This window comes from Salminus brasiliensis, chromosome 1, assembly GCF_030463535.1.
Source record: "Salminus brasiliensis chromosome 1, fSalBra1.hap2, whole genome shotgun sequence".
NCBI classification, from domain to species: domain Eukaryota; kingdom Metazoa; phylum Chordata; class Actinopteri; order Characiformes; family Bryconidae; genus Salminus; species Salminus brasiliensis.
Window position 1 is genome coordinate 73,404,735 of NC_132878.1, and position 26,188 is coordinate 73,430,922.

General features: G+C 40.2%; 1 protein-coding gene across 1 annotated transcript in view; it reads right to left on the reverse strand.

Moving 5' to 3' along the window:
• Window positions 1-26,188, reverse strand: part of cntnap2a (contactin associated protein 2a) — a 514,884-nt gene that overhangs the window by 261,492 nt on the left and 227,204 nt on the right. The window contains exons 4-5 of the mRNA XM_072688821.1: window positions 10,509-10,656; window positions 1,854-2,057 (exon numbers count right to left, since the gene is read on the reverse strand). Coding sequence (XP_072544922.1) covers window positions 1,854-2,057; window positions 10,509-10,656 — 352 coding nt within the window. The remainder of the gene's footprint in view (window positions 1-1,853; window positions 2,058-10,508; window positions 10,657-26,188) is intronic.

Sequence of the window (26,188 nt, forward strand, 5' to 3'; positions counted from 1 at the left end):
CTAGTGGAGCTGTCAACTAATGGGTTCAGAGCAAGGGCAGTCTGAAGTGCAATTCTCCATATAAGAGAAGGTTCTGAGAGCTTTTGGGTTCTAAAAGGATTTTAGCTTACATCAAACAGTGGACAGGTGTCTGAGGTTGAAATGTAATGAAACACAGCAAAAACTAGAAATAGACTTTTTTGAATGATTGGTTCAGACGAGTACATTTTAAATTTATTTTAAATTTCATTTCTATTTATCAGAGCTCATTTTCAGCCTACGCCATTCAGAAGTAATTATGCCTAGTTCCTATTTCATATGCCCTATGCTTTACTTTCTATACGCTACTCCCTATCACCTATGCTGTACTCCCTATGCACTGCCCCCCATGCTCTACTCCCCTAGCTCTACTCTCTATATTCTGTGCTCTACTATTACAATGCAAATGCCCTATATCCTATGCATTACTCCCCATGCCCTACTCCAAATACCCTCTGCCTAAGAGCTATCCCCAATGTTCCATTCCAATCCAGAGGATACCTTAGAAACACCATATTACTCTATAAACACAGATCATGGGATGTGGATGTGGGTTGATTGAATCTCCAAATCCTGCAACATCACTGTCAAACACCAGGCAAGGCACAAGACATGCCATCTTCCTAAGCAGTAATAAACTGTTAGTCTCTACACCCTACCTTGCTTGAAGTTACCTTCAAAACATACTTCTGACTCCCTATGGTTTGGAATCTCTTTCAAACTGCCTGAATACTCTGTGTAGTCCACTTCCCAGGAAACGATTAGAGTCATTGAATTGTACTCCTTCTCTCTAAACCCTACTCCTATGATCATCCCCTTTATGTAATAATCTTTACGCTATACTTTCTATACAATAATCTCATCAGGAAACTCCCTGTGACCCACACCCCATCCCCAATGGCTGAACACTCCACCCTTGCGAGTAGCCCATTTAATAATTGTTTCCCTACATTCATCCCACCCTACAATCACTCACTATTGCGAGGGTTCTCTTTTCAAGTTTCTTTTATGCTGTTTGTATACATTTAAATAAATCACAATGGGGTCTCCGTATCTAATCAGCATCCCTACAGCAGCTTTACAGTCATTTCTACAGCTTTGCTAATTGAAAAATATCTGATTTCATGATATCAATTAATTTACATTACACTAATTGAGCCCATTCGTTTTCGTGAGCTCAGCATTCTTCAGGATAGCCTGGTGATGCTGAGCTTGCTGTGTAGTAGCAGCTATTTACTCTGTTCATGATTGATATTGCTCTTCCCTGTGACTGCCTTTAACTCAATATTGGATTAAATGTCACTGACTTTCTGCATTACAGAAGTAACAACTATATTGATATAAGATGACATGCACTGCATATAGTCAATATCAAAAGAGAAACCCTATATAGGACTACTGTTATGCAACTACATGTAATAATAATGTGCCCTATATGTGCCCTATACACACATTAAGTAAAAACTGTGTATATAGCAGGGAAAGGTTTTTTTTTACTCACAATAGTGACAACAGTGGAATATTCTTTGGTGCAATATACTGTAGAACCACGTATTAAAAGGTTCTTTAAAGAATCACAGGCAAGAGATTTTTCATTATGCAGAAGAACTATTTCACCAGGGAAATAATCACCTGACCTGACAACTCAGAGAACCATTTGGATCATCTGTGTATGAAAACAAACATGCGCATGGACACACATCTCACACACACACACACAGACAGATGGGTTTTAACTCCCTTCCAACTTGACATTATCGCCCACACCTTACTCTCTCAGCAAAGAAGGTGCCGATGATTAGTGTGTAATGAGTAGTGATCAGCACAGGCCATACCAAGGTTTATCTGCAGCAGCAGCCGGCCTCTTCGCAGCTCCAGTGTGATGTAGTCTCCCTGCTGGCCTTCACCATGCAGGATCACCCCCTCACTCTCCGCCGTCTTAAACTTCAGAGCTATCACGTCCTTCAGGATCTTCATCTTCTTCATTTTGAAACGGTAGGAGATCACCCCCTGGCCGTCAAAGTTAATCACATCAGCCCCTGTGGTGATAGAGCGGGAGGAGAGACAGAAAAAGAGAGATAGAGAAAGAGAGAGTTGGGGGGGCAGGAAAGACAAGCATGAAAGGGAGGGTTAGATAAGTGCTTCCAAGACGACTGGGTGTCACACCCAGTTTAGTTAAATGATGGGTTGAGTGACTGTGTGTGAAAGTGGCTGGGTGAGGTTCCGCAGATAGACCGCAGCTGGGATCATATGATAAAGTACACTGAGAAAGCAGAAAAATTGCAGCAGGGCCTCACCTGCTGACAAAGCCGTTCTGCTTATTGTGCGATTTGGGAAAGGAAGCATTTTGACCCCTGTCAAAGTGCTGACTGATGCACACTGGAAGTCATGAATGTAAATGTCCATCAAACCATCTGCCTCATATTCCACGCTCTAATTCCCCTCACAGGTACCAAAACACTCATAACCCTGATGGACTCCACATTTGCCTACAGCAGTAAATAGCAACCAGCTTTAAGTTCTGACTCAGCCCAACACAGCTCTGTCTAAACCCGACTGTAGCCCAACAGAATTGTGTCTAAAAACGACTATAGCCCAAAAGAATTCTGTCTAATCTCGCCTGTAGCCCAACAGAATTCTGTCTGATCTTGCATGTACCCCAACAGAATTCTGTCTGATCTCGCCTATAGCCCAACAGAATTCTATCTGATCTCGCCTATAGCCCAACAGAATTCTGTCTGATCTCTCCTGTAGCCCAAGAGAAATCTGTCTAAACCCGACTGTAGCCCAACAGAATGCTGTCTAAACCCGACTCTAGCCCAAAAGAATTCTGTCTAATCTCGCCTGTAGCCCAACAGAATTCTGTCTGATCTCGCCTGTAGCCCAACAGAATTCTGTCTGATCTCGCCTATAGCCCAACAGAATTCTGTCTGATCTCGCCTGTTGCCCAACAGAATTCTGTCTGATCTCGCCTGTTGCCCAACAGAATTCTGTCTGATCTCTCCTGTAGCCCAAGAGAAATCTGTCTAAACCCAACTGTAGCCCAACAGAAAGCTGTCTAAACCCGACTCTAGCCCAAAAGAATTCTGTCTAATCTCGCCTGTAGCCCAACAGAATTCTGTCTGATCTCGCCTGTAGCCCAACAGAAATCTGTCTAAACCCGACTGTAGCCCAACAGAAAGCTGTCTGAACCCGACTCTAGCCCAAAAGAATTCTGTCTAATCTTGCCTGTAGCCCAACAGAATTCTGTCTGATCTCGCCTGTAGCCCAAAAGAATTCTGTCTAATCTTGCCTGTAGCCGAACAGAATTCTGTCTGATCTCGCATGTATCCCAACAGAATTCTGTCTGATCTCGCCTGTAGCCCAACAGAAATCTGTCTAAACCCGACTGTAGCCCAACAAAATGCTGTCTAAACCCGACTCTAGCCCTACAGAATTCTGACTAAACCCGACTCTATCCCTACAGAATTCTGTCTAAACCTGACTGTAGTCCTACAGAATTCTGTCTAAACCTGACTGTAGTCCTACAGAATTCTGTCTAAACGCGACTGTAGCCCAAATTAATTCCTTCTAAACCCAATTCTAGCCCTACAGAATTCAGTCTGAACTCGACTGTAGCCCGATATCCAGAATTAAGTTTCAATTCTACTTCAATCAATTTATTTTTCAGTGTGTTTGAACATCCCAAAAGTTTCAGTGTGGATTAACTGTAAGGGTCGGGTAGTGATGTGACCAGTCCAAACAAACAAATGAGCAAGACGCCAGATGCCACATGCAGTAACTAACAATCCCAGAAGGCAGAGTGTCAAAGAGTGTCAAAGAAGCCATGTGTCAAAGACAGCTCTCTAAGGGTGGAGCTACAGTACGTAACAGAGACAGTCCCAGAAGGTGAAGCAATGTGACAAAATCTGTTATCCGAGAGAGATAGAATGGGAATTCCGAATTCAACCCAAACCCAACAAACATTTGATAAGTGATGTCTGAACCTGACCAGACCTGCTGGAGGTCCCGATGGGTTAAAACAAATGTTCAATATTTCTAACTGCACGTCTGCCTTCAGCAGCAGTCAATACTTGATTCCACAAGAGCAGCTTACTGGACTTGTTATAGGATTGTATCATCACGTTAAAGGCTCAAGAGGCAAATTGCTTTAAGTTGAAACAGCTGTTCTCCCAAATCTAATCAATGTTTCAAATATGGCCACGCAACGAAGGACAATCGTGAGCAGGCTGAACGGAAGCCTATACAAGCATTAGTGAAATATTCTCCGCAGATGATGCCTGAGGTGATGTTTTCCTCTGCCTTACATAGAGATTGATTAGGTTTGATCCGTGCTTAATTAAAATGTAAATGATCTTGTTGATTTCACAGTGAGATTAATGCTGACTGCACTCAATCCTGGAGAGAGAGAGAGAGTGAGTGAAAAGGTGAGAGGGAAAGACAGAGACAAGTTTGTCTTGCTTTAAGGCTATGGAACAGTTCCACTACAGAAACACATGGTACAGTCTAATAGGTCTTACTGAACTTACTTGGATGTTGGAAACTTAGCGAACAGGGGACTGTATACACCCTTAAAAAAGGGTTCTTCATGGGTTCTTTATTTATTTATTTATTTATTCTACAGTTGCAATCAAAAGGATTCAACCCCGATTGCCAATTGAATTGTTTTTTTGTTTTTTTTGGCAAACTTTACCACCTCTCAGCTGTTTCCAATAAACCATTCAAACAAGTACAACATTAGCACAACTAATATAACAAGTGTTTTCTCCAAATTCAGCACAAACTGCCACTTGTAATGACTTACTACTCAACTCGAACTTGAATAGAATCCCACATGAAGCAAATTCATTAGTTGCATCAGGTGCCATTATGATAAAATAGTCATACACCTAGACTGGCTCTGAGTTTGCTAACTGTGATGCTTTACTGCAGTTTATAAATATGGCTCAGACAGGAGATCACTGCCCTGCACAAACAAGGGAAAGGATACAAACAAATAGCAAAGCACTGAACGCTCCTAGAGATATAGCTGGAAGCAGGGTTCACAAGTTCATAGCTAAAGAAACACTAGCCTAGACTCCCTGGACGTGGCAGAAAGAGGAAGCCACCAGGTTCCTGAGGAGGCAGGTACTCAAAAACCATCAAGTGAAAAAGTGAAAAAGATCTGTAAGTTCTCCATGTCTGTACACCTCTACTGACCAAAAAGCACAAGAAAGAATTTGGATGAGCAGTACATCTTGAGGAGGATAAATGAACCAAGAGCTGAGATGAGCACCCTGTCTACAGTGAAGCATGGTAGTGGTTCGGTGAAGCTCTTGGGCTGCTTTGCTTCCCCGGGCACTAGAAAGCTGCAGTGTGTGGAGGGCAGGATTGATTCAATCAAGTACATCACTCCAAGTTCCACTGACTATGCACAAGGTGCATAGGCCCAAATCTGTATGACTGACTGGTTCTACAGGCCTGATGTTCAACACTGGTACACTTTGACTCAGCAGACCTCCAAGTTCCCAAGTCCTCAATCTGGAGCAGCAGATGCTGAAGAAAGTGCGTACAAGCTCTGTGAAAGAGTGGAGTACTTGGAGAACTTGATACAATCTCTCTCAGAGACTGGTGTCGTCCTTACCTAACAGGACTAACACTGTTACTAATGCAAGTATTAGAGACAATTTCTTTTGTCTCCTGAGCTATTATAGTCCAATATTATGGCCAAATGTTCACAATATAAGTATAGTCTGCTAATAGCATAGCATGCTATCACATGAATGTACCAAGCTATTAGAGATGAGAACTTTCAGTCCTTGAGACTTGTCCTTGTCAAATTTATCCAGATTTGGTTAATTTAGAAACGTTGTGCATTTATCTTTACTTGCAGATTCCGAAGTGACATGTCTCTAGATTTACTTTTACTTGGCCTAGAATCTCTCACCTATGAGAAAAAGCCACAAATACGATAAGATTAGTGCTTGTTTTTACGTCAGGCCTCAACTTCAACCACTTCAACTGAGCTTTAACTGCGGTTTTCCAATCTATCCATGTCACTCAAGACAAACAGCAAATAAATAAATAAATAAATAAATAAATAAATAAATAAATAAATAACACCTATAACAATAACACATGCATCTCATGCCACTATCCATTTTAAAAGGCTTAATTGAGACTGATTGCTTCATGAACTGTTTATACTTCTACATTTACAAAAACAATATGCAATTATCATAATTATCATCTCCCATGGGTTGCATTAAATATGAAAGAGCAAATCTCTGAAACACCACAAATCAGGTAGAGTGAAGTATGTGGACTTGCCTTACGTGTGTGTGTGTGTGTGTGTGTGTGTATGTGTGTCTGCATTCTAGTTCGTTAGCTACAAAGGAGATAAAGCTGCCAACATGTGTTAAGTGTAATGCTAGTTTTTATACCATTACTGAGCCTCATAATAGTGACTGAAATTGGTCTTCAGTTACAGTTTGGTGACTTTCTATCCACATCATGCAATTAAAGCAGATTAATACACCTACATGTACTTCCATTAGCCATTTCAAAATGCTTAATTAAAACAGTTTATAACCATAAATCATACCAATAAAAATTTTATCTATGATCATCATCCCTGAAGAAGTATGGTTGATGAAACATATAACCAGCGACCCATTTCATGATCAATGGACCAATAGAAATGCTCGTCACATTAGGGTCCAATACCAACATTTTCTTTTTAAAAATCTCTGCATAATTTATTGGTTGAGATGAACACATTCAGAGTGTCGTTTGATGTGAAATGGTTCACTGTTGAGCCACTTTATGTCTTATCCAAAACCACCAGTGGGCCTACACCAGTCTTCTGGCTTTCAAGTGTAATGTTGCTAATGGTAAAATACTGGCAAAAGTGAAAAAATAAGATTTATTCTGGCACTATTTTGCCTCATTACACCCTGCATGTACACCTCCACCATGAATAAATAAAAAAAAATGCTTTTTGGGCCAAAATCTTATCCCAAAACGATGGCAAAATGGTGTCTTGGCAGTTTCACTCTCTGGAGTTTAAGGGCATCTTTTTTAAACTCGCATATTAGATAATACCAACATGTTTTACATTAAAATGTTCAGAACAGTCTCAGCTCTCTCTCTATAATGAAACCCCATGTGACCTAGTACACTGTGTAGAAATACTCTGACCCTAAACCTGAAAAACTGAAGTCAGATTTAAAACATCCTGTAAAACAGGCCTTTACTCACGTGGATGAATTGTTTTGAAATCCAATGGAATGTATGATTATATATAAACGGCAAGAGACAGAAGACGGGTTTCTAAACGCGTCCACTGGTCAGTTTCCCACAAAACATAGGCAGACCCACAAATCCATCAATTACAGCTGAGAGTCAGATGACTGACCCACGAATCCACCAATCAGACAGGGCTGAGACGAATATCTCGACCCGTCTTCATAGTCTTGTAATTCTGGATGTGAGTCATGGCAATTAAACTCTACAGAGTTTAATCTACAGATTCAGAACATGTTGACCCATATTTATGTGCTGTTTTACCACATGGATATTAATAGAAATACTGAGAAACATTGAATTTGACGTGTCATGTGTTCATAGACCTCAGAGGGTTATTAACTTTCTGTGAAGAAGCTTTTAGATTCATTCACCTCTCCAGACATCTGGTCCTTTTAACTTATAGAAATGTCTTTTCCTGTATGGGTTCTAATATGTTTTGTTACCTGTGCCTTTGTTACCAGTCTTTTAGAAAGCTAATTTAATTGTCTTTCTACTCAAGTCTCCGAACCCGCTCCTGATGTGTAAGAAGGAGTGTTTTGTTTGGCTGCCTCTGCTTAGCCTATTCGCTCCCCACCTCTAGCCTTCTGCCCATCCCCTTTCACCCCATCACCAGTGCATTCATCCATTCTTCTGCGATCAACAAGGTCAAAGCTGCGGCTTTATTCTCCACCGGCCTTCATCTCCACTGCAACTTCTGCTTATCCAACTCCTTTTATTTCTGCACTTTCACAGTCCAGGAGGTAAAGAGCATCTCAGTGGCTGTTAATGCCCATCTTTTACACATTTACTTTTTACTCAGCAGGCACTACATTAAGTGGTTGGGAGAAAAGGAAGAAAAAGAGGTCTTTAAAAATAATAAAGGAAGGTATATTTTCTGTGTGAGGAGGAAAAAAGTTCTGTTAGCGAAGTCTTCTTTCTGTAATCCTCCAGCACTCGGCAGGCCATCTTTATCAATGTCACTGATCGACTGTTGGAGATGACGGAGGAATATGAAGGCATTCTGCAGTGCTGAGTGAACGAGGATGAGACGCATCCTGACAAGAAAATCAGCAGCAGCCAAGCCCCTCAGCTTTTACTCCAGAACGTAGAGTGCTTTGAAAGATGATGCAAATCTGACGCTCCCAGGCTTCATTCATATCTGTCATAAACACAAACACAAGGAAAAGCCCTGCCTGCACTGGGTTCATTAAGATTTCTAGGGGCAGCACAAAAAAAATCATGCTGGAAGAAGCCGTGGACATGCACATGGTGAGGTTCAAACAGGAAGTGGCATTTAAGTGAAGAAGGACTGGTACTAAAAAAAGGCCTAAATGGGCCAAGAAAACATTCTGCAAATTGCTTACATCACCTTCACCAGCCTGGCCCGCTGACACAAGGCAGTAAACGCCCAAATGTCCAAATGTCCAAATGCAGGCAAGCTGTATTTAAAGTGTTCTTTCTAATTTGCTGTTAGCAAGCATGGGTTTAACTTTCGCATACAGCAAGACGTTTAACATGAGGACAACAGAAAACCAGGCGGAAAGTTGTCAACACATGTTTGCAAATTGTGCAGTGGAAGGGCAGACCTGAGCCTTCACGCCAAAATATGAAAATAAAATATGCGCAAAGTAATTACATTACTGTAATTAGAGAAACATGCATGTCACTTCTAACACTAAGCGGTGTGGGTGTTAATTGAAATCTGTTATCAAGATCACTTTGGCAACACTTAATAAGATGAGAGTGATGAGTTTGTCAAGGGTTTTATTCTATATGCAAAAACATTGCATGTTGATGCTCCATGTATATAATTCCATCTTCATCCGGGGCTGCTGGCATTATCCCCGTAACAAACACGAAGCAAGACTGGATTTAAAACAGAAAATGAAAGCCTGTCGAGAAGTTTTTTCGAAAATGATGATGCAATGACGTGCTGTAAGCAGAAAAACATGAAGTGTAGGATAAATTAATCACTTCTCAAGAAAAAATGTAATCAGACGGAGGAGGTCATGACAATTATATATTCATTGCTTTGGTTTAAATATGCCACACTTTAGAATGGAGATGGAAAATTTATCTTTACGTAATGATGAATTATGCAAAACTTCAACATAACATAAATAGCTGCTTCTATTCAGCAGATGACACCTAGATGTCACAGTAGATGTCTTTGGCACGCAGGCTGGTGGAGATGACTGAAGTGTAGATAACAGAGTGCAGGGCAATTTTAAGCAGCATACACACACACACACACACACACCACAAACAGCAGTACCTACACACTCTGCATTACATCATTCTCTTTAGTGGAACAGTTTGGGTCATTTATGAAATGCAACTTGTATAGACTGCAAACCACATCCTGTTAACTTCAGCAAGTAGGATTTGATGGGCACCAGTGTTAAAAAACTAAAATGATAGCCACACTCAAAAAAAAACACCCCAAATCTGAATATACAGTACTGGGTAGAATTGTAAGATACATAGGTTCCTTATTTAAAAGCATTTATCTCAGAAATTAAAGTGTTTCTTACTTTTCCATAACCAGCTCACCTGAGTTAACATCATTAAGCACTGATTTACCAAACCAGGTGCAGGATGATAATTACAAGTAACACAAGACTCCAGTGAGGAGAGCTTTGGAGATGTTTTAATGAACACAGTGACATAAAGCCACTACATTTTATATTAATGTTATTTGTATTTCTTCTAATAATAATGTTTTACTGAGCAAACAGATGTTTATCACATGCATATGGTTATGGTACAATTACGCACATCCTTTTTTTTTTGCTGTTTTATAACAAGCATACTGTTGTTGCTATGTGTTGAGACTGATGTTGGCTTATTAGTCGAGTAACCCCTCTGACTTTCCTCTCTGCTTTATATTCTATCATAAGATTGGTCTAAAACGACTACGCAAAGTTGGTGCTGGCTTCTTATTTGAAATAGTATCATTATTATGTGTGTGCTTCGAGGACAAATCTTTGACCAATCGAGTTGATACCAAAAGAGTCGATTCTCTGAATTCAGGCATTTGAAAACTGAGTCCACTCCAAAGCTGTGGACTTGATTCTGCACAAACACAAAGTGTGAGATAGTCTGAGCCAAATGATAGGTTGCATTTTACTAAAATACAACCAATAGTTACCAAAAAAACCCAAAACAAAATAACAAACAGGAGGTCTTAGCTAAACTTTAGTGTTGAGAAGGTGTGTACTCACAGTATGGGCAGCCGTAGATCTCAATGCGGAGGCCTATCCGACCCTCCTCACTCCAGTCCAGTGGGATGATGCGCAGGTACTGGGCAACGATGGCATGCTGCAGGTCATGACGCACCACGCTTTCTGTATTGGAGTTACCTGTAAATGCCTGCAAGGGGAAAGCCAAACAAGTGTTAGGCAATGCCTTCGGAGCTTTGTAGTTCAAGGTCATCAAGTGTTAGGTGTCCAATTAGCATATAAAGCTTCAAAAGGCTTTCCCAGCATATGATACTGCATGAAATCTAACATACTTTATACACACAGCCTACTAAGCCAGTACTCTTAATTGCTAAAGCAAGGACACAACACAACACCATGCACCAAGAAGCTGTGTTAAACTCGTACATTCAAGATGACATTTATAATTTTAGATACAAATAAATTTAGAAAATCGTGTCACTTCAGGCTGTTGTTTTAATTGGCCAGCCTGCAAACACAACTACTGCTAGGCTGTTGTCAAAATTGGCATTTTTATTTCTTTTTTTTTATATCATGAGCAAAACACTTGCTAAGTTCCTCAGCTCAGCTCCTGATGCTCACCACACGTCTGTCTCTTTATATTAAAGACTCTTTTTGATCATTTACAAGTGGCAACACGTTTATAGTGAGCTGACAGACTAAAAAGACATTTGCACGTCATCCTTTGATAGAAAACACAAATGCAGACTGACTGATGTGCATCTTGCACACGACATTTGGGAGAGTCTCCGGCTTGCTGCTTTTGCAGTGTAGCTCACTGCTTCTTGCACGCTGCAGGAAAAGAAGGCTATTGTGAAAACTCATTTTAAGAATGAAGAATATTTAGTGACACTCAGCACTTTGCTCTTCTCTCTGAGCCCTGAGAAAACTGGCACCAGAACTATGGTCTACATGCTAATGACCCTGAGCTGAGGCTCAAATTAAAGACATGCACTTGTGGATGTAAAATTGAGGCTTTACAGAGATCTGTGTCACATCCCCAAGTGAGTAAGCTAACAAACTCTATAGTATATAGTCACTTCTTCAAATTTCACAACCCGGCTGTCAAATGTAGTTAGCTAGACAATGTCAACTGCTCCCATTATTTGTGGTAGTGTCTGATAATTAGTCTAAATTATGCAGATTCAGTGCAACTTATCTGTAGCTAGTTAGTTGCTTATCTTCACAAACGTGAAAAGGGTTGAGGCAAGTAAACAATGGAAGCATGCATGAGCCAGGAATGACTGGTGATGTCATCTCTAACTAGGGTGTTCTTTATCAAATTTCTTTTGGTTAACCCATCAAAACAAATGAAAGACATTAGAACCTCATACCTTGACGTACGTCGAAATGGAAAGTATGTCAAATTTCAATGTAATTATTTGGGTAAGTGAATATGTAATTATGCAAATACATTTCAATAATACAGCAAAATAAAAGTAGCAGCTCTAGACCTATATGATGTAGGTAATTAAAAAGTTGTTCAGTTAAACACAAATATCTGGAGTAATATACATCAAAGAGCCATAACATTAGGACCAGCCGCTTAATATTAAGAAGGTCCCTCTTCTGCTGCCACAACAGATCTGACCATGCAAAGCATGGACTCCACAAGACCTCTAGGTCTGGCACCAAGACATTAGCAGCAGGTGGGACCTCCATGGATCATATCAATGAGTCTTAGATGCCCATGTTCCTGTTTACTGGCTTTGCTGGGTTTTTTTGTGGACCACTCATTGTAGGTACTGACCACTGCATTCCAGAAAAAAACCCACAAGACCTGCCTGATGTTTTGGAGATGCTCTGTCCCAGTCATCTAACTTTTACATCTTGGCCCTTGTCAAAGTGTCTCAGATTCTTTTCACTTGGACATATTCACTCATTGAGAGATGCCACTGTAGCTGAAGATGTCAATGTTTTTTTATGCTTTTTATTTCACCTGCTCTGACTAGTCAGGCTAGCGTTCCTTATAATCTTCATGTAGCTTTAAAACTGTTCCCTTGTTGATATACCTTTTCTCTACAGCAGGTCAAGTGTGGGTTTTAAAGATCTCACTGTGGTCATCCTCTACACTACCACTTGTGTCACACAGAGCCAGAGATTGAGTTGACCACCCATTCAGCAGAAGCAAACTTCAGTAGCGATATGAAGCGTATGGGATCAGAGATAAGCAGCCCACTGCCACCGGACTGAAATGATGTGGATTACAGGCTGCGGCCTTAAAGCGGACCACCAAGAAGAGGCTTTGCTTGACAAACTGGTTTTCTCCATTGGAGCAACTGTTATCGGTGCCTTGGCTACCTTCATTGCTTTGTGAAGGGAAGAGAATGGCTACGATTTTACATTTGACACAACAAATTGCACAATATGTCTATTTTGTCTATAAATGTCTATTTTCTAATTTCTGGGAATTAAAAAAGGGTCATATTTATTAAGATGATTCTGCATGTTTATTGTATTTAAACTTTACAAATATTGCAGTAATATCTTTATTTCATTGTTAAGTTTGACTAAAAAATTGTCCGAAATTGTCCCAGATTCTTTTTAATCTAGGCATCTATGTCTCACAATCAAGCTCCTTCAGGAGCTGTAGGTCAGAATAATCACCATAATGAGGAATCAACCAATCCAACCAATGTTTTAAGTTTTCTGAATATGTCAGCAGTTATATAAGTAGGCTTCAGTTAGTTGTTAGCTGTGTATACTGAGAGAGACACTGTACAACTGTTACATACAAGCTCAAATAAACCATTGTCATGTTGTCTGGTTCAAATGTCTGTATGCAATCTAGAATACCCAATTAAAGTTAAATGCACGCGTTAAATGCACTAACCATTGCAAGTGGTCCTGGATGAGAGCATCTGCTTTATAGCTATTTAAAAAAATAATTAAAAATGTTCATAACATTGCTACAATAATTCTCATCATGACATCTTTATTGATGTCATGATTATGTAAAATAACCACACTACAGGATACAGGACCACACTGCAGGATAATCAGGCCAAAACTGGCACCAGTTCACCCCTACTGACAATTGTGTTCAGGCTGGTTGTAATTTATTATTGTCTGAGATTATCCTGTGGTGTGAGGTGCATAATCCAATCGTTACCCCTCCAATCTGCTTACACAGCAAAGATATGTGACATTGTGTGTGGGGACTCACGCATTTTCAACATTGGTTCTCAGCATCTCAAAAATCCTGTAGTGTAGACCATGCATTACAGTGTTGTATAAGTGTTAATTATCAGTTATTGCAATCAGCCCAGAGGAAAAAGTTTCCGACTGAAGCCTAGAATGACTGAAATCTGTTGCAGTTCATTTCAACTTGAGCCCTGAACCTAAAATATCCAGAAAGTGTGTAATTAACTGGGCAAATGTGAAGCCACAGTGAGAGCTTAGCTGTCTGGCATGTTGTTTAATCAAGCACCTTCACAATTTAAAGGACAAAAGGCCGAACAGAGATAGAGACGCTCCTTCATTAGCGTTGAAGCCTGGCTTTAGACAGCAAGCCGTCTGTAACTATCACAAGCTGCACATTTATTTGGTTTCCACAGTATAATTAATACTGGTGCAACTTATTTCACTTTCAGAGCCCAACAGAGAGCCTGGGTTTTCTTGTTGGCTTTGGGCCTGTACTTTAAAAGCACATCTGGACTGAAATAAACTAACTCTGTCTTATCCAAATGGATCGTCAGCCCACATACCTTCATTAACTGATTAAAATGTGACCCCCAGAGTAGTGGATGAGTGCACAGTTGCTCTGAACTGGAGCTTTCTGTGCACTCCTGTGTTGTCCATCACCAAAAATATGAAGATACAATGTTGCCTTTATTGTTGGATGGTGACCTTTTTTTTATACGATTCCAAAATACCAGCCACTTTTACATGGTATGAACATTTCATAGAGAATGGAAAAACATAATCCAAAATCCCCATTAAATTAGCTTGTGACATTGCCTTTCATTCACATTGAGGTTTCTTCAGACAGCTTGGAGCAGAACACTACCTGCTAGTTTTGTTCTGTCAGCTTACAGACTCCTACATTAAAGATAAAGGTAAAGGTGCATGTATTTGTCATTGCACTATGTACAGCGAACTCCGCATTTTACCAATCTGTGGTAGTGAAAACACACACACACACACACACACACACACACACACACTAGTGAACTAGGGGCAGTGAGCACACACACATCCAGAACTCCAGCGCCCAGGGAGCACAGAGGGTGAAGGGCCTTGCTCAAGGGCCTAACAGTGGCATCTTTCCGATCCCAGGTATTGAACCCACAACCTCATCATTAATAGGCTGGAGCTCTAACCTGAGCCACCACTGCCCTAGCTAGCATTGTGCTGAGTGATGCGGCAGTGGAAAAGCACTGAGAGTAAAATTATGCTCAAGACCAGAGTAGATGTGCCGGGCAGCAGGCTATAGGGATCAGTTGGCTTGCTCTTTAACCCACGGCAGTCTCTACACTACCACTTTGTCACAAAGAGCCAGAGATTGAGTTGACCACCCATTCAGCAGAAGCAAACTTCAGTAGCGATATGAAGCGTATGGGATCAGAGATAAGCAGCCCACTGCCACCGGACTGAAATGATGTGGATTACAGGCCGCAGCCTTAAAGCGGACCACCAAGAAGAGGCATCTTTCCAATCCTGGGTATTGAACCCACAACCACATCATTAATAGGCTGGAGCTCTAACCTGAGCCACCACTGCCCTAGCTAGCATTGTGCTGAGTGATGCGGCAGTGGAAAAGCACTGAAAGTAAAATTATGCTCTCTGGAACTCTGGTAGTCATCACTAAGGGTGGAACCAGTCCAAATAAATTAATGCCTCTTATGGCTTCATGGGCTTCACGCCTCTTATGGCTTCATGAGCTTCAAGCCTCATGACAAAAGCAATTAGGATTATGCTGTTCAATGCCTGAAACACTGTTTGTACGATCCTAGGTTTTTCACACATTTATGATGGAGGTAGACATGCAGAGCTTGCTACCCAAATAGTATTCAGAAAAAAATATATTTGTTTGAATTTGCCACTATTTTACTATCATCCACATTACAATGCAGAAAACACTGTAAATTGACTGGTTTCAGAGAGTAAATAAAATGCCTATATTTGCGCAGTAGCCATGGTGACCTGTGGTTCCTATCACCGGCACTGTACAGAAAGCTGTAGTTTCTCTGCAATGAACCACTTCACACTAAATTAACTCTGAATAACTCAAATCTGTGGAATTGCTCAATATAAAAATGAAAAAAAGGATGATATTGATGATAAATATGTGCCTCGTGTTACAGGGTTAAAGGTTCAGGACCACAAAGACAAACGTAATGAATTAGCATACCCGGGATACATAGTACAAGTTGACTTGTGAATGCAGCTTTGGACACCATTAAACTAATAACACTAAGCAACATTCAAAACCACTTGGCTGCAGCATGGCCCAGAATCAATCCTGTAATCATTCACTTGAAAGCTCATTCACTCAAAAGTCCTTGATAATTTAAAACCCAATCCTGTCACTCGGTTCTGCAGACGCGTCCAGAAGAGCTGGGACATAGAGAACAAGCCGATCAGCCAATCAGCAACTGATCAAATGAGACAGTGCTGAATGCTGTATGCTTCAAACAGCTTTGTATTTATTCACCATCAATCATCTCGCCCATACTCAGTCATACATGAAGACTTTTAAGTTTATTAGAAACTACTACCAGGTATTTAAGCTTGTTTTATCAGGTAATTATTACCAGGCATCTATACATTATTTGAGATCAGATAATTATCAGATAATTACTACAACAATTATTATTATTCTCAGCTAATTACTACAAGCTACAATCTACACTCGTTTTATCAAGTAATTACTACCAGGTATCTATACCTTGTTTGAGATCAGATAATTATCAGATAATTACCACAACAATTACTATTATTCTCAGCTAAGTACTACAAGCTACAATCTACACTCGTTTTTATCAGGTAATTACTACCAGGTATCTATACCTTGTTTGAGATCAGATAATTATCAGATAATTACCACAACAATTACTGTTATTCTTATCATTACTACAAGCTGTCTATACTCATTACATTAGGTAATCATCTCCTTATTTGAGATCAGATAATTACTACAACACTTACTATTATTCTCATACACACATGGACAAAATTGTTGGTACCCCTCGGTTAATGAAAGAAAAACCCACAATGGTCACAGAAATAACTTGAATTTGACCAAAGTAATAATAAATAGAAATTCTATGAAAATGAACAAATGAAAATTTGACATTGATTTAAAACCAACAGAATTATTTTAAAAAGTGAACTCATTAAACAGGCCTGGACAGAAATGATGGTACCCTTAACTGAAATGGACAAAAATGATGGTACCCTTGAAGGGCATTTTGTTGAACCTTTTGAGGCAATCACTGCAATTAAACAATTCCTGTAACTGTCAATGAGACTTCTGCACCTTTCAGCAGGTATTTTGGCCCACTCCTCATGAGCAAACTGCACCAGTTGTCTCAGGTTTGAAGGGTGCCTTTTCCAGACGGCATGTTTCAGCTCCTTCCAAATATGCTCAATATGATTTAGGTCAGGGCTCATAGAAGGCCACTTCAGAATAGTCCTATGTTTCCCTCTTAGCCATTCTTGGGTGTTTTTAGCTGTTTGTTTTGGGTCATTATCCTGTTGCAAGACCCATGACCTGCAGCTGAGACCAAGCTTTTTGACACTGGGCAGCACATTTCTCTCTAGAATCCCTTGATAGTCTTGAGATTTCATTGTACCCTGCACAAATCAAGACACCTGTGCCAGATGCAGCAAAGCAGCCCCAGAACATAACAGAGTCTCCTCCATGTTTCACAGCAGGGACAGTGTTCTTTTCTTGATATGCTTCATTTTTCCATCTGTGAGCATAGAGCTGATGTGCCTTGGCAAAAAGTTTCATTTGGGATTTGTCAACATGTAGTTTTGCAAATTTTACAATTTCAAGTCATTTTAATGATTTGTTTTCAACAATGGTGTCCTCCTTGGTAATCCCCCATGAAGTCCACTTTGCCTCAAACAACGACGCATGGTACGATCTGACACTGATGTTCCTTGAGCTTCAGGTTCACCTTTAATCTCTTTAGAAGTTTTTCTGGGCTCTTTTGTTACCATTCGAATTTTCCGTCTCATTGATTTGTCATCAATTTTCCTCCTGCAGCCACGTCCAGGGAGGTAGGCTACAGTCCCATGGATCTAAAATTTCAGGATAATATGTGCAACTGTAGTCACAGAAACATCAAGCTGCGTGTAGATGGTCTTATAACCTTTACCTTTAACGTGCTTGTCTATAATTTTCTTTCTAATCTCCTTAGACAACTTATTCCTTCGCTTCCTCTGGTCCATATTGAGTGTGGTACACACCATGTCATCAAACAGCACAGTGACTACCTGTAGCTCTATATATAGGCCCACTGACTGATTACAAGATTGTGAACACCTGTGGTGCTAATTAGTGGACACACCTTGATTTAACATGTCCCACATTATTTTCAGGGGTACCATCATTTTTCAAAATCAATGTCGGATTTCTATTTGTTCATTTTCATAGAATTTTTTATTGCTTTTGTCAGATTCAAGTTATTTCTGTCACCATTGTGGGTTTTTTTTCTTTCATTAACCGAGGGCTACCAACAATTTTGTCCACGTGTATAATTACCACAAGCTAATATCCACACTCATTTTATTAGCTAATTACTACCAGGTATCTTTACGTGTTTTATCAGATAATTACTGCCATGTATCTATACTTATTTTGCAGATAACTGCAACCAGCTATCTTTAGTTATTGGCCATTTAATCAGATATAGACACACTCTGTAGGTGTACAGTTACAGACTGTAGGCCATCTGTTGCTGCATTTGCCAGCCCCACCTCCACTCCATTCACCAATGGAAAGGGATAAACACAAGGCCAGCACTGACCAGATATTATTTGGGTGATGGTTCCTTCCACTCAGCTGCAGCAACCTACAGTAGGGTGTAGTTATGAACAAAACAGATACAAACAGTGATGCATGCAGGGGAGATATTTTCTTGTCAGAAGCTGGACAGTGTACATGCCCACATACAATGACAAGAACAACCTCAAATACACCCACAATACACACACTTGGCATGACATTAACGGCTTGTTGCCTCTTAGTGTGAACATACGGTTAGAGACTATAGCCCACCTCCATCTGTTGATGCACAGTCTGTGTTAGCCATTCTCTAGCCCTTCATCAGGGGTCAGAAGTGCTGTAGTCAAGGCTGCTACAGTCGAGTCTGAGTCAAGACCAAGACTTTTAGTGGTGGCAGAGATAAATGTTCATCGTATATAAATAAACAATCAATCAATCAAGTTATTTGTTTGTTATTCACTGTACATTCATTATCATTCATCCTACATGATAGTAGCATATTTCATTATATATTTTTATATAACACTAAACTAATTATTCATTAATATTATAGTCTTAGTCAAACTTAGGCAATGTAACTTTTGGAAGTAAAAATGATAATGATTCTGTGTCCCTTTCTCTTTAATACATAATATAAACCAACAACATCCATCCCCCCATTTTTATTACTGCCCCCCTTCTGCCTCTGCCACATTTAATCACTGCAACTCCCATAGTCCTTCACTCTCTGACATCACAATCACAAGGTCACCAGCCCACCAATGGTTTTTGACTCTGACTCCTGACTCTGGTTTTTGGTTTTGCTTTTCCAAAACACTTTTTGTCTCCACTCTTTTATAATATACCCAACCCATCTGTTTACAACTTTCAAGTGTCTGGTTTGTTTCACAAAAGTTACAATTGCTAAATGGGGGCAGTGGTGGCTCAGCGGTTAGAGCTCCGGGCTGCTGATGACAGGGTTGTGGCAAGCTGCCACTGTTGGGCCCTTGTGCACTTTTCCCTTTTTACCTTCACAAAATAACACTACAATCTGCCCTCAAATAAAAACTCATGGAAAGAAACAATTAGATGCTTGACGTGTGTTCGATTTCAGTGCTCCAGTCAGCGTTCTACCATTACCATACTAAATTAAAGTCATATACATTGACATGTGACATGTGGCTTGAAATTTACACATATATTTAAACAGGTAAATGGTTACCGTCTTTTTCATCTCGAACACCTCAAGCTTTAGAAAGGGTATTAAGCTCAGCTTGAACCTGGTATTTATCGGCACTCTGTACGTTGGGTGGCTTTAATGGAGTAGAGAGTAGATTAGAGAGTTTACTGTTTAGCACATTGGTTTGTACACCCTCAATCATGACTATTATTCAATAACCGTAGGAAAAAAAAGCTGTTTCTAATTAACTGTACCTCAGACAGACACTCTGGACTAAGCTGGTCTTGACAACAATTTCCACAACAAGGTGAGTCCACCTCACCTCAAGACTGAGACAAGACCAATTCCAAATGAGACGGAGAAGAGACTGCTCAAGTATGGTCTCGAGACTGGATTCGTGATCTACAATATGAGTGGTCAGCGGTCAGTTTGTGAACACTGCTTATGGTTTGATGTGTTTGGGTGACACTCATACCAGCACCACACACACACACACACTACTATGTCAGTGTTGCTTCTGTAATAAACACTTTTTTCGCAGATCCTTCTTTCCTGCTGCCGTCAGACTCCACAACCAGCACTGCTCCCAGCAGACCACATACACACAAACACTTAAACTACACACACATGTTCGGGAAGCAGAAGTCCCTTAACGTAAAAATGCAATGTACACCCCCCCCATGTGCAATTAAGAGTCAATTTACAATTACCTGTAAATAATCTGTAAATAATATTGTTATTGCTTTTTTTACTTCTAATATTTATATTGTGTATATAGTGGTAATTTATCTACGTTTTTGTATCTGAGTGTCTTGCTATGCCTTTTCTGCTGTGACATTGAGAATTTCCCCACTGTGGGACTAATAAAGGATTATCTTATCTTATCTTCTAAAAACAGGTTCTTTGAGGGTTTTTAGGTAATGGTTCTTTGAATGGGTTCTTCAGGTTGGAGGAGAATATTTATATATATATAAAAGGTTCTATATAGCATTAAAAAGGGTTTCTTATTGCTATAAGTCAAACCCCCCTTTCAGTACTATATAGAACCCTTTTTATAGTGTGTGCCAAACAGAACCCATATACAGATAAAATGGCTATTGCATGTAGATACAAGGTAAATGTTTCTGCTTTATAAACCCATAACAAAATCAATGAACCACTGTGATGCTTCAAAGTTCTTTGCATGTTTTTCTTTTTCTCAGATTGCTGAAGAACCTTTTAAAAATGGTTCTACGCATAATTCCTTAGAAAAGGTTTCTTCCACAATTGACTCAACCCGCCTTTTTGTGCTGTATAGAATCATTTGTAGGAGCACACCAATTTGACAGGATATTCCCCCCTCATTAAATTTTTTCTTAATGTTTCTATTATTTTGCTCTTTCCAACAAATTTATTGTATGTTCAGAGGTTGTGGCTTTGAAAATAGCAGCATGGGAAATCAGTGGCCTTTCCTATTGTCTCCTGAGGATCATCAGAGCAGTCTATAAAAGAAAAAATCCATGGCCAAGCCCATCTAAAATGGTGCTACATCAAAGCAGATAGTGAAACGTGCAGCTGTCAAACATCGCTGTCCAACACATTAATTTATCTGCACACATTCAGAGTGGATTGTTTTTTCAGTTGTTATGCAAATACACCTACTGCATTTGTTGTTTTCACTCCTAATTAATGAGTCTGGATAACACAGAATTAACCCTCTCTTTCTTCATGACTATTCTCCTGCAGTGTTGATACTATAAATGCATCACTCAAAATCTAATCAAAAACATAATACATGCAGTCAATTCATGTGAATCGGGTCTCACTTAGGTAGCTACAAATGAACGTGTTACGTTACGTAACTCGCTGTCACATGTAATTTAATAAGCAATTACTACAGTATAGCAAACCATCAGTAGTAACTCCTGACTACGACTACTACGAGGGCTCGTACAGTACTCTGGACTAAATCAGGAGATGTTTAAAGCACTGAAGCAGCTGTGTAATTGATACTGTAAATGACCTGCACACTTTCGGTGGCTCTTATTTTGAGTCATAGTCACAGTGCACAGCGTTTTTTTTCCAGCCGCGCAATCACCGGAAGACAGAGCAATACGTCTCCGTGCCAGCAGAGCGAAAGCAGACTGTGGTCGAGTATTTAAGAGACTATTATCTTCTGACTGAGAGCATTTGGCACCTTCCACTACTTTCTATCCACTCGGGGCCATGTCTGACAGATGAGTTAGAGTTAGGTAGAGAGAGAGAGAGAGAGAGAGAGAGAGAGAGCAAGACAAAAAGAGAGACACAGCAAGGAAGAGCCGGAGACAGAGAGACAGAGAAAGTCAGAAAGAGACAATGCAAGACAGAGAGCGAGAGACAAAGCGATGCAGAGCAAGACAAAGAAAGTGAGACAGAGAGAGACAACAAGAGTTGGACAGAGAAATGGAGCAAGACAGAGACGAGATAAAAGAGACTGAGTGAGACAGAGTGAATAAGAGCAAGACAGAGACAGAGCAAGACAAAGACAGATACAGAATGAGACAGAGCAATACAGAACAAGACAGAGAGACAGTGAGACAAAGAGACAGAGCATTACAAAACAAGACAGAGAGACAGTGAGACAAAGACAGAATGAGATGAAGTGAGATACTGGGTGAAAGAGAACAAGACAGAGACAGAGGAAAACAAAGACAAATAGATACAGTGTGAGACAGAACGAGACAGAGGGAGACAGTAAAACAAGGAGACAAAGAGAGACAGAATTAGACAAAGCGAGAGTGAGACAGAAATGGAGCAAGACAGAGAGAGCGAGCGAGAGTGAAACTAAGTGATAGCGAGACAGAGCAAAATAGAGCAAGATGGAGCAAGACAGAGAGAGTGAGACAGCTTGGAAAAAACAAAGTGAGAACAGAGAGAGACAGAGGCAGAGGCACAGGGCGAGACAGAGAGACAGAAATAGAGAGAGAGAGAGAGAGAGAGAGAGAGAGATAATGTATGCTGCATATGAGATGCAGTGCCTGAGTTGAAATGCTCTGTACAGATACAGTATATGAGAAGAGACTGTGAAGAGCGGCCTGCTGTCCAGTGACACGCTGGACGTTTCTGCCTCTGACCCAAAATAAAATGCACACAATCCTGACACATGGAAATACGCTGCTTCGGGTGTCTACCGTGTGGCCTGTGGGCCGAAACAGGTCTGAAAACCCAGCCTGAAAACCCAGCTTTGATCAGCGTGCAGCAGCAAATCCACAGCCCCGATGGCCATCTCCAACAATAAACCAACACTGAACAATGACGTGTGTCCTTCAAACCGCCAAGCAGGAATGCCAATGACCTTTGGAAAAGCGCGTGAGCACCAAACCGGTCAGGAAACAGAGGCTCATATCATTTAGTTATTGAGGAACGCATACGGGAAGCCCTTCAAGTTGCGAGGCGAGAAAATAAGTGGAAGGAGGAACGCTTCTTATGCAAAATTGGATGGTTTTGCTGTGCTAACACGATTTCTTCAAGTGCCACGCACCCTACCAGGAGAGCACGGAAGTGTTAAATCCTCTCAGAGCGTCCCTAAAAACTGAAATATGTCACACACTGCAGCCTGCCAGGACTCCGTTTTTTTAACATAAGGAGGGTAAGAACAACACGCTAGTGTGATTTGTCCGTCCTCCATTAAGGACACAGTGCCAGGAAGGCGTTCAAAGCCAGCAGAGCGAGTTTAGTTAATTACCACGTTTCGCTCCCATTGTTTTTAAACACTGCTCGCTGATGGCGAGGAGTCGAGGCAGCTACTATAAATGCTTTGACTCCTCGTCATCACCGTTTCCCCTTTTGTCTCAAGCTGGGAAAAGCTGCCAGTCTCCACTTCACACATCCCAGGAGTGAAGACAGATTCCTGCTTGCGAGCAGAGCCGGTCGTAGGCCCTGTCCACACACACCGATTTATTTTTAAAAACTCGTTGCATTTCTGCATTTCTGCGTTTTAAGCTCTTCTTCCTGGTACACAGTTCTTTAAGCAATGCCATAACCATTTTTGGTTCCATACAGAACTGTTATTGCAAAACAGATATATTTAAATAGGATTTATTAAAGAAGTCAATTTACAAAAATGGTCCTTATTACCATCAAATGTGCACAGTAAGAAAATGTTTGATGTCTGCTCTATTTTTAAACATTATATTTACTTCTTTTAGAATTTGGAATAAAAAATGTTAAGGTGCTGGTGCCTTTAGAGTGGCTATATTGAAGATCTAAGATATTCAAGACCGTTAAAACAGATTATGAAAAAAAAACTGTACACTATACAACATATAAAATATTGTGAACCACACATGAAACTACTGTATAACAGGGAGTGATGAAATGTTCAGTAGAATATATCCATATATCTCCATTGTTGTCCATTTGTAGTTTTCTCCATCATGTGAACCCTGTAGGTGCTCTGTACACCATCTCAATATACATAGTGAAAAACATTGCTTATCTTCACCTACAGTATCATCCGTCACAGGGTGGGACATTTTAGGCAGCAAGTGAACCGTCAGTTCTTGAAGGTGATGTGTTGACAGAGAGAGAGAGACCAGCATATTAACCCAAACAAATCAGTGCATCCAAATCTTATATGGAATTTACTTAAGAAAACTCAGTGTTGGTACTGCACTAGTTCCACTTATCAGCCTCCAGTTTTCACCAACAACTTATATGCACAGCTTTGGTCTCTAGCAGTTTGGTCCTTCAGATGAAAGATGATATTTATTTTTATAATCACTAACTAATGCCGCCTGAGTCCATTTCCAGGAGAGCAGAGACTAATCAGTCATCCCGACTTATTGCATTACAAGAAAAAAAAACCTCATGTATAATGTATATCAAACCATACAAACATCAGAACTGATCTTTGTACTTGTCGCTAAACCAAACTGCATTGCTTTACATAAAACTTATGCTATAATTACTCAACCTGCCCTGCTATATTAATGGGCCTCATTCAACAATATCTTCCTAAGAATTTTCCTAAATTTGTTCTTAAGAAAAGTCATAAGGTGTTTTTAAACACACATGTTTAAATGTGTTTTAAGCTCTTATAATAACTGAGCCCGTTTTCTCATGTTCCCAATATACATGAATGACAGAATCTTCAAGGTAAGCATTTGATATTAAGGTGTCATAGTTGTTTGTTAGAGTGCTGTAGTACTCAAGTCCACTCCTGAGATGTATTTGTCTCAGTCATCTAAATTGGTGTCTGATCTCAGCACAGACCAACTGGTATTAAAAAAAAAAAGGCTTTTCTTACTTTTGAGTGTTACCAACATGCCTTGCGCAGGCCTTGTACCTAAGCAATTTAAAAGCAAATTCCTGTTTGTGTCTGATTTGATCAACTGAATCTGAAAACACAGTCATCACACAGGCGATTACACTATATCATAAAAATCAAATACGCCATGTTGACAGGTTTAGGTTGATTATGGACACTAGAACAAAGAAAAACGGATCCACAAATAGGCTTTGAGCATTGACAAAAACTTCTGGTCCTCAAAAGAACCATGTTTGTAATAGAGAATATGATTATGAATAACCTTGTAAAGAACATTTAGATCAAGGGAAGGTTCTTTAGTCAGTTTCTCAGAAAAGTTCTTCAGAAAATTTTGAGATGAACATGGTCTCACTCATTTGGACTAGGTCTCTCAGATGGACTCGCTTTTAACTTTCTCATTTGGAGCAATCTGATGCTCTCCTCTATAGGTGGCTGGTCATTTATTGTTATGGCTAGAAGCATCCCAACATGTTGCATTGTTTGTTTTCATGTTATTCATTGTATTGGTTAAAAAGAACTGCGAACTGACCTTGACTTTAAGAATCTGTATATAAATAAAAAAGGGGTTATTTGACAGTTTGAAGTTCACAATGATGAATTTGTTCCAATGTTGTTCTTTCCCAGCCAAATCTGATCGTATGCATGCTCGAGAAATGCACATCTGTATGCACACTTGATATATATCGCCCTGCAGTATGGACCGAGTTCTCATTTGTAAACAGAGCATGGAGCTGTGGATAGTATCAAATAACCCACACTGATGTTCACAGAAATTCAAATGCTCTCAAAACTGCACCCAAGCACTTTTTTTCTCGACATTATCAAAATCCTCATATATAACCCTGGCTTTGGCCAGTGTAGTTCACACTCCTAGTACTCATGAATAATACAGAAAAGTTTACAGGAAATTACAGCAGTGGCTGGATCCGTGTGCAGGTGGCTTCGCTAAGCTCTCTCTCCAGGTTTATAAAGCTAAACTGTGAAAGTGTGGGGCTCCGAGTGCTCAGAGGTCACGCTGTGAAGTGAAATGTTTCAAATGGACTGGAGATGGGTGGTCATTTTACAAAATTCCCTGCAGGTCACTGTGTCCTGTCTCTGGATAGATTGGCTTAATCACTGAAGTGGGGTCGATGGAGATGATGTAATCGGGCAAGCACAAGGGCTTGTTTACAAAAGAGAACGCCATCTGTCCTCACAGTAAAGAGATAAATAATCCTAGATTGAGGAGATATGTGTCAGACAAAAATAAACGCATTGCAGGATGACTGTAATGGAAATAA